Here is a 27,490-nt window from a genome sequence, read left to right as displayed (position 1 = left end):
TTAGTAATAGGTTTGACATTTATTGGTTTCTGCATTCTGCTTGATGAACAGAATCCAACCTTGAAATATGTAATTTCAATTAAAGTTTACTTAATACAAATAACCTGAATTTAATTACTTGTAAATATTCAATACTAATATTTGTGATCTTATAGTTTTATCCAGTTAAAGATTTTAGTTATCATTTTAAATCACATAAATGTAATAATTTTACAATATATATACATATATATTTTTTTTTTGTCATTGTCTTTTACAGTAGGTAGTAAAAATGCTAAAATTCTTAAATTTCAATGTAGGATTTATGGTAGAATAAAACTGGATCTAGAGTACTATGTACTAAGAATGTTAATAAACTAAATAAAGTAATTAAATATAGAAATTTGCCAGTTGATAATATTATATTTTTAACAAAAAAAATTTTGTTGCAATTCATAAATTCATAAACAAATTTCATATTACCTCTAGTACTGATAATTAGAAAATAAATAATACAATTTAGGTACATGCACAATGTAGAGAAGATAGGTTTGGTTAGGTTAGGCTTCCTGTTGCAGAAAAATGGACAGATCAATTTTTAAAATTTGAATATAGTATAAAAGTTGCCACAAATAATGAGGTAGAGTCTTAAAATAAACTTTTAAAGAGTTTTTATTTAAAAATGCTGAGTGACAAGTTCTTAAATAATATAATTGAAAATATAGTTTTGCCGTCTCAACTCAGAATCATATTTTCAAAAAACATTTGTTACATTGACATGGTTAATGACAAAGTACGAACAATATTTTTGTTGCACAATAGAGTAAATTCCCTATTTTTTAAAATTATTTGTGGTGTAAATAATGTCTATGATTTCCCCTAAAATTTACGTATAGTGAGAGTGATATTTTATCTTACAATAATTCAAAATGAATATGAAATATAGTCCCAATTGCATTCTTAAGATATGAAAAAGTTAGCAGCTATATTTCACATTTGAATTAATAAATGTTGGATAAATGTTAAAATAACTAAAAATTAATAATTTTAAATTATCAATAGTGTCACTGTCTATTTTTTATAACCATGCATTATTTTATTAAGCATCGGACATCGAATGTTCAATCAAATATTTATACATATCTACATTTTTAAGGACCAAGTATATTACTGATAATTTCCTCTAATGTTTCGATCTAAGTTATATATAATACGCTGAATATCATATTTAAAATGATAGTTGGAACATTTAAAATAAAGATTAATTCATATTTACATGAAACTCATTCCAATTAAGATTATGTAATATCTAATAATTTTAGGATTTAACGTGAAATAATATACAAGCTAATTATTATAAAATTTTATAATAACTGTCAATTGATATTTATATATATACATATTACATGTTTGAGAATTTTACAACACAAATAATGGGAAATCAACACTAAAGATACCCAAAATATATTGAATGTAAAAGCTAATTAATCCCAATATTTGATCAGTCCATCCCATCCAGCAGTTGCTACTTTGCTAGGTTCGTGTGGATGCCATAATGCAGCAATACACACATTATCGTGCGCTTTCCATTTTGTATACAAACGACTTGTTTTCCAATCCCAAATAAATACTTTTCCATCAGCATCTCCCGAGACTAGGTAACTAAATCAATAGATAAATCATAAAAATTAAACAACATCCAATGTTAGAAACAAGTATAATTTATAATATGTACCTCATATCAGGTGAAAAGTCTAACGAACAAGCATATCCAGCTACCATATGACCAGAAAAACTCTTTTTTCTATTCACTTTGAAACGATTCATTGCCGAGAATATAACTATTTTATTATCCATACTTTGACAAGCTAGCCACTTTTTATTTGGTGCAATTGTTACACTTGGCATTGAGTGCATGGTTGGATCAGCTATATACTTCATATCTACTGGTATATCCCTAAGTAAAATTTTCAAATAATTATTTTTTAATTCAACTAAAATACTTTTATCTCAGTTTTAATTAAAAATCAATAATATTTTAATTTTAAAATGTTCAAATATTTGTTAAGCTATATAACCATACTAAGAATATAATATAATATTATATTTATTACCATTCCCAAACACGTAAACTTTTATCGTCAGATGTTGTGACAAATCGTCTATTTTCATCAACAAAGGTGATACTGTTAACTGCTCCCAAATGTCTTTCATATTCTTGAACAATATTTCCTGATCTAGTGTCCCACTAAAATCATGTTAAAATATATAAATTACTAACATCATCAATATTAAACTTTTGTTTAACAAAATAAATATAAAAATATATATTTTTCACTTACACAAACAATTTTCTTATCAGCAGTACCAGCAACAAATAAATGTTGTTTTTCTTCTTCCGGGTTGAATTTTACACAATATAATACTTTATGATTCGTAAAACTTTTTATGCAATCTCCAGTTTCTGTGTCCCATAGTTTAACATACCGATCGTATGCTAAGGAAATAATAATCTTTGTTATTCATTTGTAATTAAAAAAAAAAAATCTTAAGAAGTGTAAAATATAATTTAGTATAATAAGATACCTGCTGATAAAAATTTTGTGCCTTTATTGTTAAAACATGTATCTCTAACTGCTTGTGTATGACCAATATAAGTTCGAATACATTTTCTATCTCTATAGACATCCCACAACTAAAAAACATACCAAAATTTTAACACAGTACACAAAGAGTTTTTTAAAAAAAAAATAAATAAATAAAATAAATACCTTAACCCTACAATCCATGCTGCAGGACATAAGTAAATGAGCAGACCTTGGAAACCATCTAATAGCTGATATACCTTTAGTATGGCCCTGCCATGTATGTATATGTGCTTTAGGAAGGAAACATCTATCAGGAGGTGCATTTGATTTAAGATTAACGCCAACATCTTGTGGAATATGTAAAAATGAACGTCCTTGATAATCAACAGGATCTTTAACTATAAAAAAATTGTTCACATTTTAAACTGAAATTCATAAATTTAAATTTAAAATAAAATTACTATGCAGAATTGATTTTTCTTTGAAGCTTTTATCTTCAACTTTTTTGCCTCGTTTATGTTTTTTTGCAAGGAATTCTTCAATAGCAATTGCATCTTCCTACAAATGAGCAGGTATCAGTAAATTATCAATAAATTATGATTAACAACAAGAAAAAAATAAAACATTAAAATGAATAGAAAGAATTTCAAAAACCCTATAATTATTTAAAGCATTTCTTACTCCTTCTGGTTTAGATATTTTCTGTTCATCAACATAACATCCCCAAGGTCCTAGATAACCATCAATATCTTCTGGGTTGTCATTTTTATGACGTTTTCTTTTATCAGCTGGCCTTTTCGGCACAGATTCAAAAACTGTTTTAAATTCATCAGAATCATCAGGCTTACGACCAATAATTTCAGTAGAATCAACTGTAGGATCCAGAGCATAACCTATAGTAGTATAATTAATAAAATAATATATTATAAATATTTTACCACTTAAATACTTCAATGTAAATGATTTATTAATATTTCAAAATAAAAATTATAATAATTCTTGCCTTTAATTTATTTTTAACTCACCATAACTATGAAATGTTCTTCTTTGAGTTTCAAACATGAAATCATTAATATGTGCTTTTTCAACAAATCCAGTCATCATGTTTTTAGGTGCTTTTTGTTGTTGTGTTAAGAAAGGATTTTCTGGTCCTGCAACTGGTGTAAAAAGCTCTTCATATTTCATATTTCGAGTGATTTCTTTTGTTCCGACATCAAGATACTGAACTGATGTATCTGGCCCCTAAAAAATAAATATAATATATTGAGTGAAAAAAAAATATAAAATAGATACATTAATAATTAGCAAATTATATAAATAATATATATTATATTTTTAATTTTGTAAGTACATTAAAAGTGCTTTTTTATCAATACTATAAAATACAAATCATTGTTTTAATAATTTTACTTGACGAAGGATAGAAAAGAATTCTGTTGTCATTATATTTTGTCAATAACAAATTAACAACTATGAAAAAAGTTGAAAAATAGCAAATATAAAAATAACACAATAATAGTGGTATGCTATTATGTAAAAAATACATAATATACATTATTATTTTATTATAGATAAGATTATTAAATATAATCGATCAAAAATGAAAAACACAATTTATATTTTTTTGGTAATGGAGGAGAGATGGATAAACCCCTAAACCCCCTTTTTTCATTTTTTTTTTTATTACCTACAATATTATGATGGTATATTTGGATAATTATCTAATTCTTGAAGAACAAATAAATGATATAAGAAATAAATATCATAGTGAGTATGAAGTTACCGAGTTAGAAAAATAATCAAAAGAACCTAAATTACTCAAGAAAACAATACTTCATATTTTTATAAATAAAAACTCATGGATGAAACCTAAGAAGTTTAAAGTTGATAATTTTATTATTTATATGTAAGTTGGTTTATTCTCAACGGCTTACAACATCAAAAATGATAAAGGCTCTAGCTTAAGAAAAAACATTGATTCAATTAGGTATAAGAAAACAAACCAAGTATTACATGAAAATGTGATCAGACAAAATACTATAAATTTATTCATTGGTAACATACAATTAAAACTATTAATTGTATATAAACAAATAATAACAATAATATTATAACAATTATTTAAAAGTAAAAGAAATTTCTGATATTACGGTAATTGTGATAATCCAAATGAGTAATAGAGATTAACGTAGTCACAAAAACCCATAAAATACAAATATTCATCTATATTATAAGTAAAATTATACAATTTTAATAGAACAGAAATATTTTTAAATTAAATAACATAACTTTACTTGTACTGTACAATATAATATATTTTACAATTAAAGCTAAATTTAATTTCAAATAGTAAAAATTGAGACATTTTAAAAACTTACAGGTGGTAAAACATTTGGAGCTGCATTTACTGCAAACTTTTCATTTAATTTAAGAACACTAATTGAATCATCAAAAGGTGTTTCTGGAGACGTATTTTGCGATGGATCTTCTTCGTCACTACTACTACCATATTCTTTTAAATTCAACATTTTGCAGTATTTGTAATCGAATTTTGCTCAAAAAAAATATATGGATATTAACTATTAAGTAACTTTCTGATTCCTGAATCCTGATACAAGTGTACAACTAGATAAGTAAGTTAAAGTAACTTGTAACTAACTGGCAAAACATGTAAGTAACTGTGTTTACTATTTAGTACAATTTTTATTGATATCATTGGTATGGTATCAACTATAAAAACACGTTAAGTAGCAGCGCGGCGCTTCAGGGCTAAGGGAATAAAACAAAAATGCGCACTGGCGCGATCTAGTTGATTAACCTCAATGAGCAATGATCCACATCCCGTTTACATACCTATATAGTGTATTCCTCACTGAACTAATTAGTAATTTAGTTCAGTTCAGTGATATTCCTTATAATATAATTCTATTCTGTGATATAATATTATTGTAACCTTTCTATTTATGTCCTTTTTTTCTACACCAGTAATCAGTATAGATTACCTTGATCATACCTGTTGACTGTTGTATACCCACCTCTGTACAACACAGTACAGTACAATATTTGAGGAGGGAGATATGACTAAAATAGTTTTTTCCTTCACTCGAAATACTCAAATACATGAAGATACCATAGAATAGATCTATTCTGTGAAGATACTACCAATTTACTATAACTTCATACCTTATGTATATTATACATAGGGCTCGGATTTTTAAGCATAAAAAGCAACAAAAAAGGCACATGATTGTCTTAAAAATGCAAAAAAGAAGCATATTTATTTTTAAAAAATGCATGACCAAAAATTAACATGAACTAGTTATAAAAATGAATAAGAAAATTTGAAAAATGAATTTAAATTAAAAAAAAATTATTTACCATGTATTTTCCTAAAATTGATGTAGTAAAACTGACTATTATCCGACAGAATACTTTTATACATAGAAAACGAACTATTTATCTACTATCACTTCGGTTCATACTTTATAGTTCATACAAGAGGTTTAAAATTAAAACACTAAATTTTTCTTAAATTTTGATATGGTTGATATCAATGTTAAAGGCATACTGACCGTAATATAGGAACTGCAGGCTATATTGAGTAGATCAATAATCGATAGGTACCTAGTACCTACGTTTAATACATTTATTAACAAGCCGATAACGAAAACAATAATAATCCAATATAAACATTTAGTCCGCATTCTAGGTTTTTACATTTTTTATAATTTGTTTTTGTTACAACAGCATAATAAACCCATAAAAAATCCACAGCTGGAATAATTTTTGAAAAAGCATTTACATAAAAAAAAAACTGTGAAACGAATTTATGTATATAAATTAAAACTCTATTTCATACAGCCATACTTATATAAAAAAAGAAGCATATGCTTTAAAATACGAGCCCTAATTATATACCTATGTTCATAGTAGATGCATAAACCTTATAATAATATATTGAATATGAATTAAATAATCCATCATTTTTTTATTAATCATTTACAAAAATTGTAGCCTTTCTTTTTTAGCTATTTCGTCAATAATTTCTTCAACATCCAATCTTGTTGTTATGAATATGAAACTTTGTAAGCCCGTTAAATCTAGACCAAAATTTAAATAATATTAAAAATTTAAACAATTAATAAATGCAACAAATATTTCATTAGTGAATAGGAAATATTTACCTCTTTTACAGAAATTCTTAAATGTGTTTTTAATCTTTTCATACAAGTTAATGTAGTGATATAAGCTAAAAAAAAACTAATCTCCTCCCATAAATATGCCACTGATACCACAGAAACATGTTTTGTTCAGAGTTCAGATGCTTTAGTATCAGCACATAATATAAGCCAAAGTATATTATTGTGGTTACACTAATACAGGTAGAAATAAATATTTTTTAAACTTATTTAATACTTGTATTTTTCATGGGCATTTGAACTTTAAATGCTTATAAAAAAAATTATTTTTTAGTAAGAAACTTTTAGTATGAAGTACTTATGAGGAATAAAAATTCATCATTTTATACAATTCTAACAACTTATACAATTATTTGCATTTGTTCATTATTTTTATAAATGTTGTCATGATTTATACTTCAAAATACTTTTGAATAGATATATCTAATACAAATTTATAAGAAACCTTGTGTTGAATTTTCAAGCTTTTTAACCCAGTTATTATTATTAATAAGTACTTATAATAAAATTTTTTTTTTTTAATTCTAGATTTATTTGATATTCATTTTGTCATCAAAAATGTTTATAGAACCAGATAATAAAATTGACAATTATCAATTATTATATGAAATTATAAAGCAAAATAGTTTTAAAAGTAGAAGTACTATTTAAGAAGGTGACTGTACATATTAAATAAGTTTAATGCGATAAATTTAAATTAACAGTAAATAGTATTACTCATGTTTTTTTAAATTTGCAAATTAAGTTTCAAATTAGGTTTATAATCACTAACATATTTTTTAGGAAATTTAAAAATCATAATTGTATGTTTGTCCATTATTATTAATAAATTATGTAATAAAATAAAATATGTAAATATGTACATTATTCAATGTATTTTTCATTTTAAGAGATGAGAATTTTAATTAATAAGGAAAAAATGTACAAACTAAAGCTTTTAATAACTAATTTTAAAACTTTATATATAACATTCTATTTTGAAACAATTTATTTCCATAAATTAATATTTTAAAATAAATAACATAATAAAATGCATAATCAAAATGTAAAAACAATGTTATACACTTAAAAGTAGTAGGTGTCTAAACAGTCTAAAAGAATGTAATGTTTCGAAAAAAAAATATATATAAAAATGTAATAACAAATATTTATAAATGGAAATTTATTTATGGCGCATCAATTTTTTATATGCCTCAAATCAAAATGCTTGCCACATAATCACAATTAAACCAAGCGTATTTAGTGTCCGTAACAGGAACATATAATGTTCATGAGTATATATTTTAAAAATTACATGAACAAAGAAAAACAACTATGTAATAGAATTCTGATATACCAGAATGTTATAAGGTAATACATTTTACACTATTTTAAAACGACGCCATGCAAAGTGATAAATAGGTTTGGTTACACATAGAGTTTTTATGCAGACTAGAACAACTAGGACAGCTGTGTAATGTGGCAATAGCAGCATTTGGGTTTTGTTGAGAGGCATGTCCCACACAGGTTGATCTCAGCTGGGGTATTTGGAGTAAAACGATACAGTTAGGTCATGGTTCTTCAACGAACATGTCTTGTTTGAATCTTGTTGCCATTCACCCAGTTGTGTTAGATATTTAAATTCCTTATGATTTGATTTACTTGGCGATACCTGTTTGATAACAACAAGTTATTTAATTTAAAATATTTGAAATTGCTTAATAATAGATGTCAAGTAATTTTATAATTTTTATATACCTCATTAGTAAACATGGTGAGCACGCATTTTTCTGGTTGGAATGTTTTCAGCACTTTTAAAATTAGTTCCTTGTAAGAGCTTTGAGGAACATTAGTTTCAAAACTAACATAAGAAAATTCTTGTTGTGGAGTTATATGAATAGTCATATAATGTCCCTAAAAAAACAAAAACACACATTAATTAGGAAACATTAAATATTTATCATACATGATATTTCTACTAAGAATAAAATGAACAATGTTAAAAACATTTAAGAACTAATAAATAGTATTTAGTTAATCCTACACTTCGATCATAAAAACAACGACAACCTGTTGACGGAACCAAATAGTTGAACAATTCCGGAAACACTTTGATGGGTTGCTAAATAACAGCAGTACTAATGGAAACACTGTAAAATATGAGAGAGTGATTTATCAAACAATAGAACCAGAGTTGAAAAAATAGAACTTATCATTAAAAATTTTAAAACCCCAAAAGAAGATTAAATGAATCCAGAACTATTTAAACTGGCTGGAAAAGATTTTGTGACATAACTTTTAGTAAAAAATGTGTGGAATAATAAATGCACTGGCATGACAAACTGAAAATTTTCTAGAGGCAAAGAAAAATATACCTAGAGCTCAACCACCACTAGACACAAAATACGGTGATAGTTAACATAAATTGATATTATTAATGCATAATAATATAATACAACTAATTGTATTTCAAATAAGTATAAACATAAACTTATTAACTAATTAAGTACCATAATAATTATAACATTTACAGTTAAGGGACCTACTAACTACTACTCACCCCTTTATTTAAAAAAAAACTCAGATGCAAATGCCTCTGAAATTATGGTTTGCCAAGCCATTGAATTAAATGCCAAAAGGTTATAATTCAGGAATTATATGTCCAATTTTCAAAAAAGGAGAAGTGAAGAAGATAACAAACATTCGAAGAATCTCGTTACTGGACACAGCATTACAAAAATACGAAGTGTTATGTATACAAAAGACATATTTGAAGAGCACCAGGATGGTTTTAAAAAAGGAAAATCCGCAACATATCATACATTAAGAAAACTTAAGGAGAAATATTACAAGTATAATAGAGACCTTTATATGTTGTCTGTAGACTTAAAACAATCATATTACAGCATTAACCACGGAAAATTGTAGATATATTCTAAGAAACTTTGGCTAACAGGATATATTAATAAAACTAACACAAAAACAATTATATATTACTATGTTTTCAAAAAATACCCAATAAAATCCATTGCAGCTGTATACAAAACAGTATATGACATTTTTAATCAAAAAGAAGTTGGAATGAACAGGACATGACTGACAAGCAGAGGGATCACTAATTAAAAAAATCGAGGAAAACAAGTGAACAGGAAAAATACCTGAAGAAAGTTAATTCAATTTATGTTAGATAAGGTAGTGGCATTCGATAGAAAGGTGAAAAAGTGTATTAGAAGCGCCGATGGTACTAAATAGACTACTGTTATAACTGTTATAAGGTTTAGAACAATAAAAAATAATCATTTTTAAGCAACTGCATAATTAAAACTAGTTTAGATACAATCTTACCTCCTTTGCAATACCATTCATAGAATAACCACAGGGATCAAACAAAAAATCATCAATTTTCATATTAGGCAATAATTCCGATATTCCAGAATCCTAAAATAATGTTCAAAAACAAAAATGATTATTTGAGTTAATTTAAATTTATTAATTTATTGTACCTGAGTAGCTTGATTTGCATTAGCTGACTGTTCTTTAGTGAATATTTGCATAACATCTGGATCCAAATTTGTCATGAGTATCTCCAATGTTTGATCAGGATTTTGTTTTTCTTTTCCAAAGCATTCAACTGGATGTAGAGCATATAAATACCAAGAGTCGTCTGTTTTTGATGAACGCAAACACCTAGCCACTCCAGCTGTAGAACATGTTTTAATAACAAATTGTATTGATTGTATTGTATTAGCTTCTGAAGTATAATATTTACATACTTCCTTTAAATATGATATTTAAAGATTCAATTTCTAATTTAAAGTTGCGATATGTATCTTTTTGAAGTTCAGGACGTTCAAAGTTTTTACGAGAATAAAACACATCTTCCACTTCATCAAATCCAGTGAATTCATGCACGTTGAGTAGTAATGGTTTAATGCATTCTATCGGAGTTGTTGTACCACAAGTCTTCAATATGAACCGGCGTTTTGTAACAAACATGCTACTTTCACTGAAAATAACAAATTCTATAAATTATTTTAGTTATAAGAATATATTATATATTAAACTATATAATGAAAATTTTTATATCAGTAGCATTGAGGCAATAATTTTGATCTAATAGATTTGTGGTTTGATTAGATCTTTTTATTTTATTTAAGAATACAAAAAATAAAACGTTGATATTTTCTTTATCATCAGGGTTTGTAAGTTCAATGTTCATGCACTAAAAATGCATAAATTAGCATGCACCTATTATACTGAAAAATTCTGAAATATGCATTTATAGGTACTAAAAAATTTAAACTATAGATAATATGATGATTATGATGATGTTGAAATATCAACACATTCTGATAACATTTGGAATATATGTAGGATATTTAAACCTTATATTCAATAACAAATTCTAGATAAAGTACATAAACCAAATTATAATAAAATTAATTTGAAAGCAGTGACAATATAATATACACACTAGTCTTTAGGTAAGGAAAGGGAGTTAAAATTAAAGTGCTTTATTTATATTATATTAATTTTAATATACAGTTTCCTTTACAATAATTTAAAAACTAATCAATAAATATTTTTGATTTAAATTTCAGATTTAATTAAAATGCTTTTTTTTAATATGTTACCTCAGAACATAAGCATCAATCTCGTCATTGCTGGTATAACTGATTACTTCACAACATGCAGCTTTTAAGAGGTCTTCATACTTTTCTCTAAAACAAACAATAATGTATTAATTAAAGTGATTAGGTTTAACACAAGATTATTTAGCGATATAATAATATAATAGCTCATAAAAATTTTTATCTAAATATATTTATCTATATTTTTGGAGAGGTCATTACATGATATTTAAAGTATTATTCATATTATGTTAGTTCCATCATATTTTATTTCTATAATTTATCTGAGTTCATATAACTCTTATGGGCTTAAGCAACAATAATAGCATAAATACATACATACTATTATGAGAACTGAAAATTAATTATTATTATATATAAAAAAAAATATTTAAAACAAATAGATCATTAAAATTATTCTAACAGTAAAAATTTGAAAAATCATTGAATTATTTAATAATAAGCCTGCAACTATTATGTATTGTTATAAGTTATTGAATGTTTTATTAAAACCTTTTTAATTATGTAATGTGATATGCAATAGGAATCATACATACAATGTTGTTAAATTTTATTACAGTTTTGATAATGATATACAACATAAAGAGTACTAAAGGTAAATCAGGTTATATGCGTATTGCTTATTCAAACAATTTTATCAGTTTTGTATTGAATAAAATATTTTATCATAAGAAACATTGAAATCCAAAGGGATAAAATTTCCATTTTATATGATTATTGATTAAAAAGATAAGATAATGGCTATGAAATTCCATTAAAAATAGATCAAAAGTAAATTATAAAATTATACTGATAAAAGAAAATTATTATTAAAACCAAATTAAAAGCTTACATTTTTCTCATATTTTTAAATACACATTTGAACTACAACACAGTAACTGGGAAACATTTTCTGAGAGAGAGAAATGTTAATTATCTTACTATGAAACTATAATATTATAAATGAGGAAAAAGTACTGTACAATATACATATTTGTAAGTTTTTTTATATTAACTAATCAATGATTTTTTAATATATGTAATTTATTACATTAGTAATACATTCATAATAATACTAAAATAATAGTTATTATAATATTAGTTAATATTAGTTTAGCTAATATAAATGAAAAAAGTGTTTTCCTTATAGCTTCAGGATTTTTGTTGCAAAATAAATTTTGAGTGAATTTCTTCTATAAGTAAGTCTTTGTAACCCGTGGTGGCATTTACTACAAATTATTCTCATGTTAGGAAGGCTAATCAATAAAATAAAATAAACAAAATTCAAATGGCTATCAAGAGATGAAGGAGTAAAATATTTTAAAAATTATATCTTGTCTAGCAATGCTAATATAGGTATTAAGTGATAATTTTCAAGTTTATATGTTTATTCATTTATCATTTACAACAAAAAAACAAAGAATTCTGCAAAAACTGGTGGTATATAAACATTCCTGTATTTTTGTAATATTTTTTAAATTTATATATATTATTTTGTACAGGCTTAGAATTATTTATTTTAAATATTTAATTAGCCATACAAATCCTATTCCCTAAAATACAAACACACATTACTATAAAATCTATAAATAAAATCAATGCACCAGTCTAAAAATATGTAATAGATAACTAACTTTTGTAGTTGAAGAAAGAAAAATGAATAAACTAAAGGTATATTTAAGTATTACACAAAAATGTCTTGCAAGGCTAAATTATTTTCAGAAAAAATTCAATTATACTTATTTTAGTGTATAATAGATTATAAATAAGATGTGATAACATTATTAATAGCTATATTTATAATTTATTTAAATTGTATAACTGCCCTGGATTCATGCTTATCTTTGTTGTCCACCTCCCACAAGTTTACTGCACAAACTTATATTACTCAAAACAAAGTTATGTCTAGTTTTAACCAACTATTTTAACTACTTTATAATATGTGATTATAAGTTTAAATAAAGAACAATTCCTTTAACAAAAGGAACTCATTCTTTTGAAAGCTATTAATATTTATGAAAATACCTATACAACTTATATAACACTAAAAACTTATATGAAATAGAAATTACATTTTTTAACATAAATTTGTTTCAGTTTATTCTGATTCCAAATATACCAATTTATTTTTGTTTTTTTTTTCAGTTATTTCAGCTGTAGAATTTTTATGTTTATTATGCTATAATAATAAAAAACGTAAAACCCAGAATATAGACTAAATTATTATTGGATAATAATATATATATATATAATAATATAAAATAATATAAAAAATATTAATAATATTATTATATTATAATATAATATATTATTATTATTATTATTTTTTTTTTTTATTATTATTATTGGATTATTATTGTTTTCGTTATTGGATTGATTATTGACTTACAGATAGCCACAAGTCTATAGCTTCTGTCAGGCAATAGAGTCAGTTTCACTAGGTACTACAAATCTAGGAAAATACACGGTAGTTAATTCTTTTTTTTTAAATTTAAATTAATTTTTGGTCATGCTTTTTTTTAAATAAATATACTTCTTTTTTGCTTTTTTAAAACAATTGTGTGCTTTTTTTAATATATTATGCTTTAAAATCCTAGTTCTACTTATTATATTATAATTTGAAAATTGAAATTATCATTACGTTTAAGCTAATATTACACTTATTGTAATTTATTTAATATAAGTTAATATTTATGGTTTGCTATTTTTTGTTTTTTAATTGTATAATTTTATTTATGTTTTATAAGTATAATATATATATATATATATTTTTTTTTTTTGAAATTTTGTAATTTATCATTAATCTTGACAATTATGTGTACATGCTATAGATAATTATATAAGCAACCGAAGGTATAATATTATGTCTTAAATCAGAATCATTTTTGAAGTATTTCAATGTATAAAAATTGAGTTTTAAACAAGTAGTTATAGCTTATATTATGTCTGAGTATTAGTTTTCATATTAGAATATTGAAAATACTTCAGATAAAGGCATTATAATTTGATAATTTTTAATAAAATTGTATTAAGTTAAGTTTAATCTACTAAGAGCTTTAAATAAATATTAATTAGTAATTACCAATTAATTTAAATTAAAACTTAATAATAAATAAATATGGATATATGGCTTAATTATTTTTAATCATACCAAAATATAATTATAAAAATAAATCTCAAGATAAAAATAAACAGATTATAATTTTATTGATTAGATACATAGATAAATCATAAATGTCAGCAATATTATTATTAAGAAATAACAAAGTAATTATAAGAAGTCAAATTTACAAAATACATTTAAGTTGTAATTCATTTTTAATAATACATATCTTATTTTAAAACTAAAATATAAATATTATACAATAAACGACATACATGTATCAAAAATGTATCTTTGCTTTCATAATTGTATTTTATTAGTACATATTAACAACATTCTTGTTTATTATAATTTATTTAAAAACTTGATATGTAATAAAAAATAATAATAAATATTATATTTTATTATTATTATTTTATCTTAAAATTTTAATTGTAGTATTCATTAGCTACACTTCCTTTTCATATTTTATTTTAAAACATAAATTTCTTAGTTTTTTTTTCTAATGTTCTTAGTATCGAGATTAATTTATACAGATAAATTGTTTTAATTTAATTTAGTAACAGAAATTATAATTGATGATAATACTACTTATAGATAATATACTAACCATACATATTATTTTAGTTTGTTTCAAACAGTTAAATTATTTTCTGTAATCTATTATTATATAGTTATTAGGAAAATTTAAAGTTAAATTTTGAACACAATTTTATACATTGTTTTAATATCCTAATATACTTATAAAATAAATTAAAATGACTATGATCAAGTTAAGTTAGAATCAAAATTGTCACGATAGTAATTTGAAATTAAATATTAAATAATTATTTAATAAGACAACACTTCTTAATAGTGTAAATTAAATTAAATTCTTACAATATGTTAATACTTATCAAGAATTTTATTTTGAATACTTAAAATTGTACAATATCTATAACTATTTACAAATTAAATTCATACAGATATATACGTTGTAAGAAGTTAAGATTAAAATTAAAATTTGCATTCTTATTTTTCTTTGTTTACCGAGACACAATTTATAGGTACTTATTATAGACACGTTTTATTAGTTTTTTTTTGCAGTTTTTTTTTTTTTATCACTTAAATTCAAGTATCATATTCAATATAGCAGTAATAAGTAGCAAATTACTAGAAGCTAATATAAAAAAAAAATTATATTGATAAATCAATTTCAACGGTTGAATCCATAAAATAGGCTTATCGTTTTATTAATTATATACACATGAGGCACTTTAGCACCAACTTATCAAACCTAGGCGAGGATAAGATAAATTATGGTTCTTAAAATATTGTAAATTTTTATCATGAAATAAAAAAATTATATAATAAGTTATACATACAAATTAAAGACATGGACTAAACTATATATTAATTTATATTATTATTAACCTTCACATACATATTATTATGGTTTATTTTTTTCATATTTTTGGCGCCGAAAATAAATGGACTGTTTCCAAGAAATGCACAAAAATAAGCCATAAAGTAATATTGTTGTTTTTAAGTTACATTTTTGAATTCAAAGATCACAAATAAAACAAAATGTAAATAAAAATAGTTTTTTTTTTTAGAAGAAGTCATACAAAAACAAAAACTATTATTTTTAAGTATAAAAAATACAATATTACAGTATAAGCAAAAGTTATACTTAAAATTGAGGAAATTCTCAGTGGTTTTTAAATTTAATAAATGATTTTAAATAGAACTAGGGTTGACTAAACTTGGTTAAAATGTAGAGTAGACTGCTTGAATTTTTTTTCACTATATATCTAACTTAATCTAGGTAATTAATACAATTATTTGACACTAGTCTAAAATATTTAGATTTCTACTTTCTAGAAATTATGACTGCAGTTTAAAATTGTAAGAGATTTTTATTAATCCCCCCCCCCCTCAAAAAGGTTAGTAATTATAAGTTAATTATAGTTAATTATAATATAAGGTAAGTATTCATTGTAATTTTATAAATTAAATAATATTTCATATACTAAATTTACATATTACAAATAGCATTTCAATATCTAACAATTTATTATTTATTATCTTTTAAATTTAATGTTGAATATCATTAGTTTAACTGGAATCGCCAAGTTTAAAAAGCCAATTATTACCAAAAAATAAATATCTAAGAATATCCAAAACACTATTATGAAAAATAAAACAGTTATAGGTTACTTAAACCTACAATGAAAAATATAATAATTAACTAGTAAAATATTTATTTGATTTATTCTATTGTTATAGAATACATTTTACGCATATTATAATAGATAATAAATACTGCCAAGTAAATAAATATGTAAAAGCAAATTAAATTAATCTAAGAGTAAAAAACATAATGTTGTAAAATACTATCACAGAAATCTGAACTAACAAAATCAAATTTCTTGAAAACAATGATTTTTTTTTTTTAAGTATTAAATTATTATCTGATTCAATTTTTTCTGGATTATTTAAATATCATTTCACACTTTATAAAGAGATTTTAATTCTTAGATATTCCTTATTATTAAGGAGATATAACTTAGTCAGAGATGATAAGTATTTAAAAAAAACAACAATTTTTAAAAATAAACATTTCTTTTAATTGCATCAATTTTAGAAACTAATCTTATTGATGATAATATTTGTAATTTGAGAAATTACTTATGTTCTGTATTATAATAATTGTAGTTTTTATCAAATAAGGGTGTTTTTCCAGTTATAAAAATAAACTAGCTTATACAGAAACTTCAGTCAAAAATTACTATTTAATTTGGGAAATTAAAATTTAATCCAAAATAATACAGGTAAGTACTAAATATTAAAATAAATTAAATTAACAAACTAATATTAAATATATTAAGTAGGTAGGGCAGAAGTTCCCGGCCTTTTTTACTCGCGGCACTCTTGGTCATTTTCTAGAAATCCAGAGGCTACCTATTCACTACTTAGGTTTTATTTAGCAGTGCATATGTATAAACAAGAGTAGTAAGATGTAGATAGGGGTATATAATATACATATTATATTTCATAAAACAAATTGTTACATTGAATATTAACTATATATTTTTTTTATTTTTAATAATTAATCCATAAATATTACAATAAAAAATATATTTCAAATAATTTCGTGGAACCCTAAATTAAGTTTGCGGCACCCCAGTTGGGAATCTCTGAGGTAAGTACTACCTACTTAAAAATTTTAAAATCCAGTTATTCATCTAGTATATAATGCAATTTTTTATGATAATCATTTAATTAATAAAGATTTATAATTGTTTCATTTATCTAATTTTTCTCTAAATATAAATGATCTGAATGATCAAACCAAAAAATAAAAGGTTTGATTCAAGGCTAATATGTAATTATAAATTAAATATTCTAAAACAGAACAAAAACCATAGTCAAGGACCGCTAATACTACAATCTTTAACGAAATATTATTTAAAAAACATTGAGATGAATTGAAGAACTTATAAATTTTACCTTGGTATTTTTCTCAAGTCTCCATTTTCAACTTTTCCATCTTGGCGTCCAAACCATATTTCCAACAGCTTTTCGGCTCCTTCAAAGAAATCTTCTGTAGCCATATTTTTTTACCTTTTGAGAGATAAAAATAAATTAACGAATTTTCGAAATACAAATACTGTTCGACTATTTTATAAATTTGAAAAAATGAACAAATAAATAAATAAATAAAAAAACAACCGGCTACATTTAGCCTGTTGTTTATCAGCGGATAACCGCCGAGCAAATGAAATCTGCAACCTCTCCGATTCTCCATTATAACGTCGAAAACAAAACTTGCAAGCACCTTGTGACCCTGGATGCGCGCATGCGAACGCAGAGGGGGAAAAGATAAACTCACCTCTTGACTGCAAGAAGTATAATAATTAATATATAATGTGTGTGAGTTTGTATGGTAGCTATCTACTGTGCGAACAAAAACGGGCCTTTTAAAATATTATTATTTTCGAATGCTGTTTCGACGATAAAATGATAAATTTTGGTGCGTTCCGCAATACAACGGTGAACGCCGAACAGTCTCCGATAAAAAGATCTTCGTACCTATCACATTAATTAATTATTATTACTACATTGTTATTTACCGACACGACAGACAGTATGCACGTAGGTCCACGACTTACTCTCACGCGTAGTGACAATAGTGGCCTGTGCGGCTGTGCTAGTTTTCGTCACTCAGCAAACCACAGACGGTAATGCGATGGAGTATTATTATCGATTTTCGAGCAGAATATTGTGAAAAAAAAAAGGTAATACAGTAATACCTTTTACAGTACGTAACAACATAACCTCACACCAGCGTGTGATAATAAAATACTGATAACAAATTGTGTTTTATAAATCGTTTGATTTTGTAAGTTTTTGTCACAAACTATACTCCATACTCCGTAAAACGTACCAAACAGGTACTAAGTGTTGTTACAATTAATGATCTTCAATCTTCATAAGTGACTAAAAGTTACCATATTATAAGCAATAAGCTCATAAAAATTAAGTCATAACCGTTCGGGTAGTTTGGCTATTAATTTTATTTTTATACCTACATCTTAAAATTAAAAAGCGGGAAAACATGTTACCTAACAATTCTGTTATAATAGTAATTAGTGGGTTGTTAACTTTTTTCAAATGAGAAGAGGGTAATGAGGTATTAATTTTAACTTTTCACTGATCCGTTGTATTTCAGTGTTGTAATCTAAAAACTTCCAATTGCATAATGCATATGCAACTGTTGTTGTCAAATATCCAAATGTAAGTAGGTATATATTATAGCTTTCAAATTTAAAAAGGTAATATTAAAATATTGTTGATAATTATATCTATTTGTATATTCATAATTTAGATACTAAAAAATATTCTTAAGGAAAAAGAGAGGGTATTTATTTATACCCTACTTCATATTTTTTATTGATATTTACAGAAAAAAATTTCATAATAATTTCAAAGCAAATTATATCATATTAGCATGTATATAATAATATGCTATTAATCTTTAAATATTTGATGTAGATTTCAGATATCTATTACGTTCATTTGATTTTGAATGAGATACACAAAAAAACAAAAGGTTTTATCAATAACTAGTTTTGTGTAAAACTTACAGTTATTTCCAATCATTAAAAAAGTTCAGGGAATTTGCCTTCAAAGTATGAACTACAAAAAAAAATTGATCTAATTTTCTGTCCGAAACCGCCATCAAAGTTAATACCTAATCGAAACATTTTTACAAATCTAAAAAATAATGACTAATAAAATAAAAAAACACATCGTTGTAGAGTAATGCATTTTCATCACTCCGCTCAAAATCTACTATTTTCATACTTCAAAGACTGCAGATTGTACCTAAATATTATCATTGGTTAAGATATATACTAAATTCGTAATCCGTTTATCTAGATCCACGGTACTTAAGTATCCAGTATTCAAACCAGCAAAAACACACACCTATTTATTCTATAGGAGTAAAGCATATAGTGGTAATCGTGGTAGATTCAATATTCTTAATTCTTACTGGCACAGCTATTTTTTTGTTTTATTTATATTTTTAATTAAACGAACTATTAAGATGTCCTATAGTCGAAATGGGGAAGGGTAAATTATAAGTTTATAAAAAGTTGTGTTTATGTATTTTTATATTTTTAAAACATTGTACTTATATTTGTTTTGGACATTTTTAAGTTTCTATAAGTACAAGTCTACAACAATATGAGAAAAACTGTACGAAAATAATATAATATTGGTAGTTGATACTAGTTTGATATGAAAACTTGCTTAAATCAAGTTATATTTGAAGAAATATATTATGTATGTTAATGCTCTAATTGAAAATGTATTATAATGTATAATATGTGTTAAAATGTAAGTAGTTTGGTATTGACGTTTTTCTAGAATCTATAGTTATACATAAATTATAGAAACTATTCTATTACCTGTATTTTTAGTTTTACAGCTTTGTGAAATTTAAAACTGCATAATAATTTAAACTTAATACATAGGTATATTATATATCGGACACATAGCAGATTTTATCTGACGAATATTACGAATATTACACGTCATGGCTTAGATAGGTACCTACCTATATTTTGATTTTTATATGACGTTAACAAGTAAAAAATATGAAAGCTACAAAATAAAATAGGACAAATATTTTAAATACACCTTCTACAGCTACACACTTATACGTACAAGTAATAGGTATCGATATATATATATATATATATATATATATATCAGATAAGTAGATAAAGGTATATAATCAGAAATATTTAATTATAGTATAGTATATATGTCCTTAAGCGAAAGTAATAGAGAAAATAAATTATTATGCCATATAATCACCACGCAAATTGTCAGTGAGTCAGAAAATTTAATAAATTTATAAATTCTCACATATCTATTAATTTATTGATTTGGTTTTAATTTTATTGTGTATGATTTAAAATATTTACAATTAATATAACAGTAAAACGTAAATTGTTGTTTATTTTTTTAATGTTCTATTATAAATACAATGCGTAAGATATAACCGCTCTACGTTAAAAGAATTAAATATATCCTAGATTTCGATAAATCCAGGTATTTTAATAATAAATCAATTAAGGTAATATTATTTTTCAAATAAAATATTAACTCATATACAACTCAAATTCATGGTATAATTGTTGTATAAATTATCAGTAATAAGTAATAACCCTTAAAAATTATTTAAATGAAAAGTAATCAAACATTTTTTAACAAATTTATTTTTATTTTAAACAAAACCAACAATGATAAACTGACATGCTTATAGTTAATTAATTTCAGAGATGATTTATTCATTGTATTGAGTTTTGAATTTTTGTTATAAAAAAGTCAACAAATTAATAAAAATAGTACCTATTTATGTAACTATAGTTAATACTTAATATAATATTATATAATAGTACTTAGTAATTCTGTAATTATGCAGGTAGACACGAATTGTATTTTTATCATTTAAACTGCAACTTAAATTATAATTATGCTTTATAATACAAACACAAACTATAATTTAATACATTCGATATAACCCATAATGGGAGGAATAAAGTGCAAATATTTAAATAACAAATTCGCTATATAATATGGCCATTTGTCTATGCTTAGATTATTTTACTAATTTACTGTCGCTATTATATTATAATTATATCATACATGTTAACTATATTAATATTTGTTCAAATCACTTATATACAATCAATATTGTGATTATAACTATCTATTTTCAATAAGTAGGTATCGCGGTAAAAAAAATATATGTACATATTAGATACCTATATTTCCATAGACTAATATTGAGTATGTTTAACAATATTTTTCAATAAATTTAAAATGACTGAATAGTGAAAACATTAATTTTTGTAGGCGCATAATGTATTACATTAAATATATGTTTGTTTGAAATATTACTATTACATTATATATCTACCTACTTATATATTTTTATTAATCTCTAATAAAATAAATTATATGATTTTATTCCGAATAAGAAAATATTTTTGGTATACTCAATAACTGCAACATATTACATCATTAAACAACGCTGTGAACGTATGTGTATTATAGTTATTAGTCAATCGCAAATATAAGATTTCTTTTTATACCGTATTGGTATACTACCTATCAATATAATATTATATGTTTCCAGCATTCAATTTTGTTTGTACAAAAGTATGAAGTTAAGTTAGTGGACAAGTATTTTTTTTATTATTATTAATCAGATAAAAAGTAACTAGTATTATAATTTTTATATTTGCGAGATAAATCGAAATTATACCTATAATGATGTTATTTTTCAATCCACTATTTAAAATGTTTGATGCTGTATATTTGTATTCATCGTGTGTATCACTATTTATACATATACATATATATTAAATTAATAAATAATAAAACCTAAATATAAAATATAATTTATGACTATATAATTAATAATTATGTAGGTACAGCTATTTTTATATTTTTAATTATTAATTATTTACAAGTGATTTTATCTACGATAAATGTATTGATCTAATGTTTTAATGGCACTTTAAATTAGTGTAAAGTGTGTACAAAATACAAATTATATCAATTTGATATAATATGTATATTTTATTGTCTATATATTATTACCTTTTTTCACTGATTAACTGTTAATGTCTATAGTAGTAGCTAACACAGACAAATTAATTAAAGTCTTTCAAAATAATTATTTTAATTTTATATTGTAGAACAGGCAATAGTAGGACAGGTAGTAGGTACATAATATAGTTTATATTTTGATAAGCCAACAGATAATCAAATGCATGATTACCTTAGTTACTTTGATACGTTAACTTGAACATATTTTTAAGTTAGCCTGGTCAAAGAAGTAAAAAGTAATTTATTATAGTTTATAGCAATAAAATATTGTTAATAAATGGTATTTTAAATTACATACATATATAATATATATGTATATACCTAAAATATATACACATTAATAAATAAAACTTTAACCAAAGTTAAGTTTGTTCAATGTTGTGGCGCAATAAATAATCCAATTGGGACCCATGTGAATATTTTAAGAGGGAGCCCCAATAACATACCAAATTAATTTGACCTTACTTGAGTTTATAAACTTAACCTGCTGAATATTATTTTGATATTCAAAAATTTAAAGGCTGTAGATTATACATGCATAAATTTATGCAATTCTGTAGTTCAGTAAACATATAATAAACATTCAAAACCATTTTTAAGCATTAAAATTTTTATTTTTCTATAAATATATTACCTCCATAATTGTATTATATTATAATTTTTTCAAAAATGTTTTTATGTAAAAGTTCAAAATATTTCATTCTAGTTATAAAATATGTATTTAAGCGTTTACTAAATTTAACTATATAATATAGTTAATGGTTTAACATAATTACAGTTTTCTATAAATTAAAATTATTTAATTAAAAATTTGTTAAATAATAATTTTAAGAATAATGGTAACGTATTAATATTTATGTGTTTGTTTGTAATATCATTGATTATAAAGTTATAATCAATAGTAATATGTATCATTAATAAGCAATTTTAATGTTAAGAATGCATAAATACAAACCAATTATAGATATGTCTAATTATTTTTAATTAATAACTATTTAATCCAGCAAGTCGATTTTATTTGAATTGTTCAGTTTTGTTTTTTATATAATCTTTTAGGATATTATACAAGCGCATTAATTTAATAGGCGAAGCTATACTTAAAGTACTTCTAAGTATAAATGTGTAATAGTAGGTATACACTATTACCTACTGAAGTAGGTGCATATAGGTAATATTGGAATACTCAACAAATAGTACAGTACAGTTAAGATTAAATGATTGAGCTGTAATTATCTACTATTTTGTTGTTCTATTACGTCAGTATTATAGTACCTGCATTTACGTTTATATTCTATATTCTAATACCAATATAGTAATACCTTATCATTTTGTTCTATTATCTTTTCGGGATATGATTTTCTGGTACATATTCAGCGACGTATTGTGAAGCTTTATCGTTTAATAAAGCTCAACAATAAATTATACATTGATCTAGCACTGGTCTTTCTTCACAATTGTTCCTACATAAATTAATTTAATAGACTTGTAATTTTTGTTGACGAATGCATTGGTACTGCAGCTAATATAATTGGATATGAGTACGAATTTCAACGAACAACTGAAAAGATATGTGCTTAGAAATTACTGATAGCTTCTAAGGACTGAAAATAAATAAATTATAAAAACGTATTTATAAAGTGATAGAAAATCAATTGGAATATAATAGGTAAAATATATTTTTTTTAAAACAGTGTTGATTAGTTGATTGTATATGTGCAAAAAATATTATACAGGCATACCTAGGTATATAATATACTATAACGGTATTATTTAAAATTATTCAAAATTAAAATTCTGTGAATTATAGACTGTTAATTTTGGAATGTTAGATATAAACTTACAACGCCGACTAACAAAATGAAAAATCACGCACTGGATTAGTGTAGGTATTTATAACCACGATAAATTAAATATAATCAAACATATACATTCAAATATTCAATAGAACTAATGTGAGCTGTGATTAAAATATTAATTTTTGAAAATCTTACTCATACTAAAACGATTAAGTGACATAATAGTTCTAGAACATGTAAAATATGTTTACACATAAAATTGGTTTTTTAAGAAAAACCTGATAAGTACAAACAAAGTAAATGGAGATAACTCCATCCAAAGTTGCTTATCCTAATATGTCTTCAACAGTTTATAAAATATCTTTAATATAATTACGCAGTGTCATTGATGTTAATACTTATCTACTATAGTACTATTAATATTTAGTAGTATTATATTTATATAATCCATTCTAGAAGCTTGAAGAGCATAACAACATTTTTATTTCAACGACTATATTTGCTATTAAGAAATCTAAAAGAATCTTAACAATAAAATGACCGTAATTAAATGTAGTAAAATTAAAACTAATGTATAAAAATAGTTTTACGTATACTTATAACATTTTTATAACATCTTAATTTATACTAAACACGTTTAAATTTACTCTTATAAGTAGGTATATTAGTGCCTACTGCTTATATAAAATAAATTAATAATTATTCCTTATTAAGTTATAGGTATATGAATTACTTAAATAATTTTTTATTTAGAATTTATAATATTAAGAAACGATCGATGTCTATAAATTTACAACCCTAAATTAAGAAAACAAAACTTCATTTCTACAACGTATATAATTGTATAAGTTTTGGATTACATTGAAAAAAAATAGTTGGTTAAATTTGTATAAAAAATATGATGTATTATAAATTTTAATTTATTTACCTTACGCCTTAATCTATTAAAAGTTAGATATTATTGCATTCATATTTATATGAATATAATCAATATATTTAATATTTCATATTATAATTTTGATTTAATATATATTTTAATGTATTATTAGAATTTATAGATGATAATTTACAGTACCTTTGTAAGAAATGTAAGTATTATACTATTATCTGATACGTTAACATCACCAGCACTTACATATTTTTTTACTATTATTAAGAGCTAACACGCATAAATCAAAATATATAAGTAAAATAAAAACTCGTTTGTTGTAATATTAAAGATAACTTTACTTTCCAAACCATATACGATTATACAGAATATAGAATCGTGTTTGTACTGTTTGTAGTATAGAAATAAAATCAAGGTTATCAAAATAAATATATAATATGGTATAAGTTTTATTAGGAGTTAGATGAAATACTTGAAATAAAAAGCATAGTTATATACACATTTAAAAAACAATTGACATCATTGCAGTTATAATAAATATAATATTAATATTATTTACAACCTATATAGTAATTATTATATTATATAATTAGTTTAAACTATTTACAAATTTTTAATTTAACTAATCAGATACAATATTTGGTTAAAAAGGTTATAAATATACATATTTTTAATGGTTTTTGTGTTTTACATATTAGATAATTTCAATGCCATCAAGACAATTTTATTCAAGATATATAGACGGCAACATATTTAAATTATAAAATTCTCATAGGCATTAAAAAAAAACGTACAATAAAGAAATTAGTTAAATAGAATTTCAAATAATTAGCTGTAGTCTGGTAATAATACGTCTTAGAGTATTTTGTTAAACAGAAAATTTCGTTAGTTTGTTGTATTTCCGTATTAAAATAATTGTAATATGATAATAGAAAAACTTTGCAAACAAAGATGGTTTGAATCATTGATTAACTTTATGTGGTTATATGTTACGCCATTTAAGGTTTAAAGTTTATAATAAGTAATTATAGCCTACTCTTTGTTGGATATTTATCGGTTGAAATAACAACAATAAATAAATAAATGGATAATGGATAATGATCAATAATTTATTGTTTCGTATAAAAAGTCATTGATAAGTAAAAATAAAATCTCTTATCTTTAAATATAACATTGCATGTTTTAAATTGTCAACTCAAATCTCTAATTGATGTGTAAATAGGTACCTACTTGTATAATGTATTACCTAATTTATTATCAATAAAATTATATAAATTATTAAACGATATTGGACGGCAATATAGTTACACGTGACCATTATTAATAATTGAATCATTACATTTAATTTTAATAAGGTACAGGCAGCATATAAGTTCACTTAATTATTATTGATAAGTGCGTATCATAAGGAACAACGTTGTTTATTTTATTGACCAATTGAAAACACTTGGAATACATATAATTGGATTTTCGAATTAAAGCAGAGCGATGAATGTTAGGTATTTATATTGGTTTAAAGGTTTTACGATGATGAATTTTTTTTTTTTTTTTGTGTATGAAAGATATAGATATTTATAATTTAAACAATCAGAAAAAATCATAAATCTTTCAGCTTTAAGGAAGACAGGAAGGGCATATTTACAGTAAAAAATAGAATTTAGTTTGTATTTTTAGAAATTAAAATATGATAATATTTACGCAAAATTAGTGTTTAATAAAATAAATTTTATTATTTTATTTTAATATAAAAAACATATATATTTACTCTTAAGAGACTTGAAACTATATTTATAAAAATATTTTGCAGGAATTATAAAATTATAAGATCATAGTTATTTTTGATAAGTATTTGAAGCTGTCAAATGTTTTTTTTCTAGTCTATAATCCATACATAAAAAAGTATAATTCACATAATGGATATTTTTTCTTAAATTGTATTAAAATGTTGTCTTAAATTACTTGAAAGAAGAACGAACTTGTAAAGGCACTTCAGCGTGAATTGGTTTAGTTTTTTTTTCAAATTTTATGATAACATTTTTGTTTGTAAGTAAAAAAGACTGAAAATATAATACAAAGTTTTTCTTGAGGTATTTTTTTGAAGAAATTAAAAATATTGAAAATTTCAAGTTACAATATCTTAACATTTTAATTTCA

The 27,490-nt window shown here is 23.5% G+C and overlaps 2 protein-coding genes across 5 annotated transcripts; both read right to left on the bottom strand.

Moving 5' to 3' along the window:
* Positions 1–1,330: 1,330 nt before the first annotated feature.
* Positions 1,331–6,079, bottom strand: LOC114123884 (pre-mRNA-processing factor 17). 2 transcript variants are annotated; one of them, XM_050204590.1, is made up of 10 exons: positions 5,946–6,079; positions 3,593–3,809; positions 3,249–3,460; positions 3,029–3,125; positions 2,751–2,965; positions 2,566–2,674; positions 2,322–2,476; positions 2,094–2,227; positions 1,715–1,936; positions 1,331–1,641 (listed from the first exon to the last, which is right to left on the bottom strand). In XM_050204590.1, the coding sequence occupies exons 1-10, from the start codon at positions 5,946–5,948 to the stop codon at positions 1,464–1,466; spliced, it is 1,542 nt and encodes a 513-aa protein (XP_050060547.1). In that variant the 5' UTR covers positions 5,949–6,079; the 3' UTR covers positions 1,331–1,463. The 2 variants fall into 2 exon arrangements, with proteins under 2 accessions (XP_050060547.1, XP_027842820.2); XM_027987019.2 differs by lacking the exon at positions 5,946–6,079 and adding an exon at positions 4,946–5,293.
* Positions 6,080–7,686: 1,607 nt separating this feature from the next.
* On the bottom strand, positions 7,687–18,793 carry LOC114123870 (S-adenosylmethionine decarboxylase proenzyme 2). Of its 3 annotated transcripts, XM_050203192.1 has the most exons (9): positions 18,634–18,793; positions 18,354–18,553; positions 17,972–18,085; positions 11,380–11,466; positions 10,519–10,751; positions 10,249–10,445; positions 10,091–10,183; positions 8,504–8,659; positions 7,687–8,417 (listed from the first exon to the last, which is right to left on the bottom strand). In XM_050203192.1, exons 3-9 carry the CDS (start codon positions 18,073–18,075, stop codon positions 8,280–8,282), a joined length of 1,008 nt encoding a protein of 335 aa, XP_050059149.1. In that variant the 5' UTR covers positions 18,076–18,085; positions 18,354–18,553; positions 18,634–18,793; the 3' UTR covers positions 7,687–8,279. The 3 variants fall into 3 exon arrangements, with proteins under 3 accessions (XP_050059149.1, XP_027842804.2, XP_027842805.2); XM_027987003.2 differs by having other exon boundaries at positions 17,972–18,553; XM_027987004.2 differs by lacking the exon at positions 18,354–18,553 and having other exon boundaries at positions 18,595–18,744.
* Between the last annotated feature and the right edge of the window lie 8,697 nt (positions 18,794–27,490).

The sequence above is a fragment of the Aphis gossypii genome, chromosome 3, assembly GCF_020184175.1.
Source record: "Aphis gossypii isolate Hap1 chromosome 3, ASM2018417v2, whole genome shotgun sequence".
Classification (NCBI taxonomy): Eukaryota; Metazoa; Arthropoda; class Insecta; order Hemiptera; family Aphididae; genus Aphis; species Aphis gossypii.
This window is presented reverse-complemented; position numbering and strand designations above follow the sequence as displayed.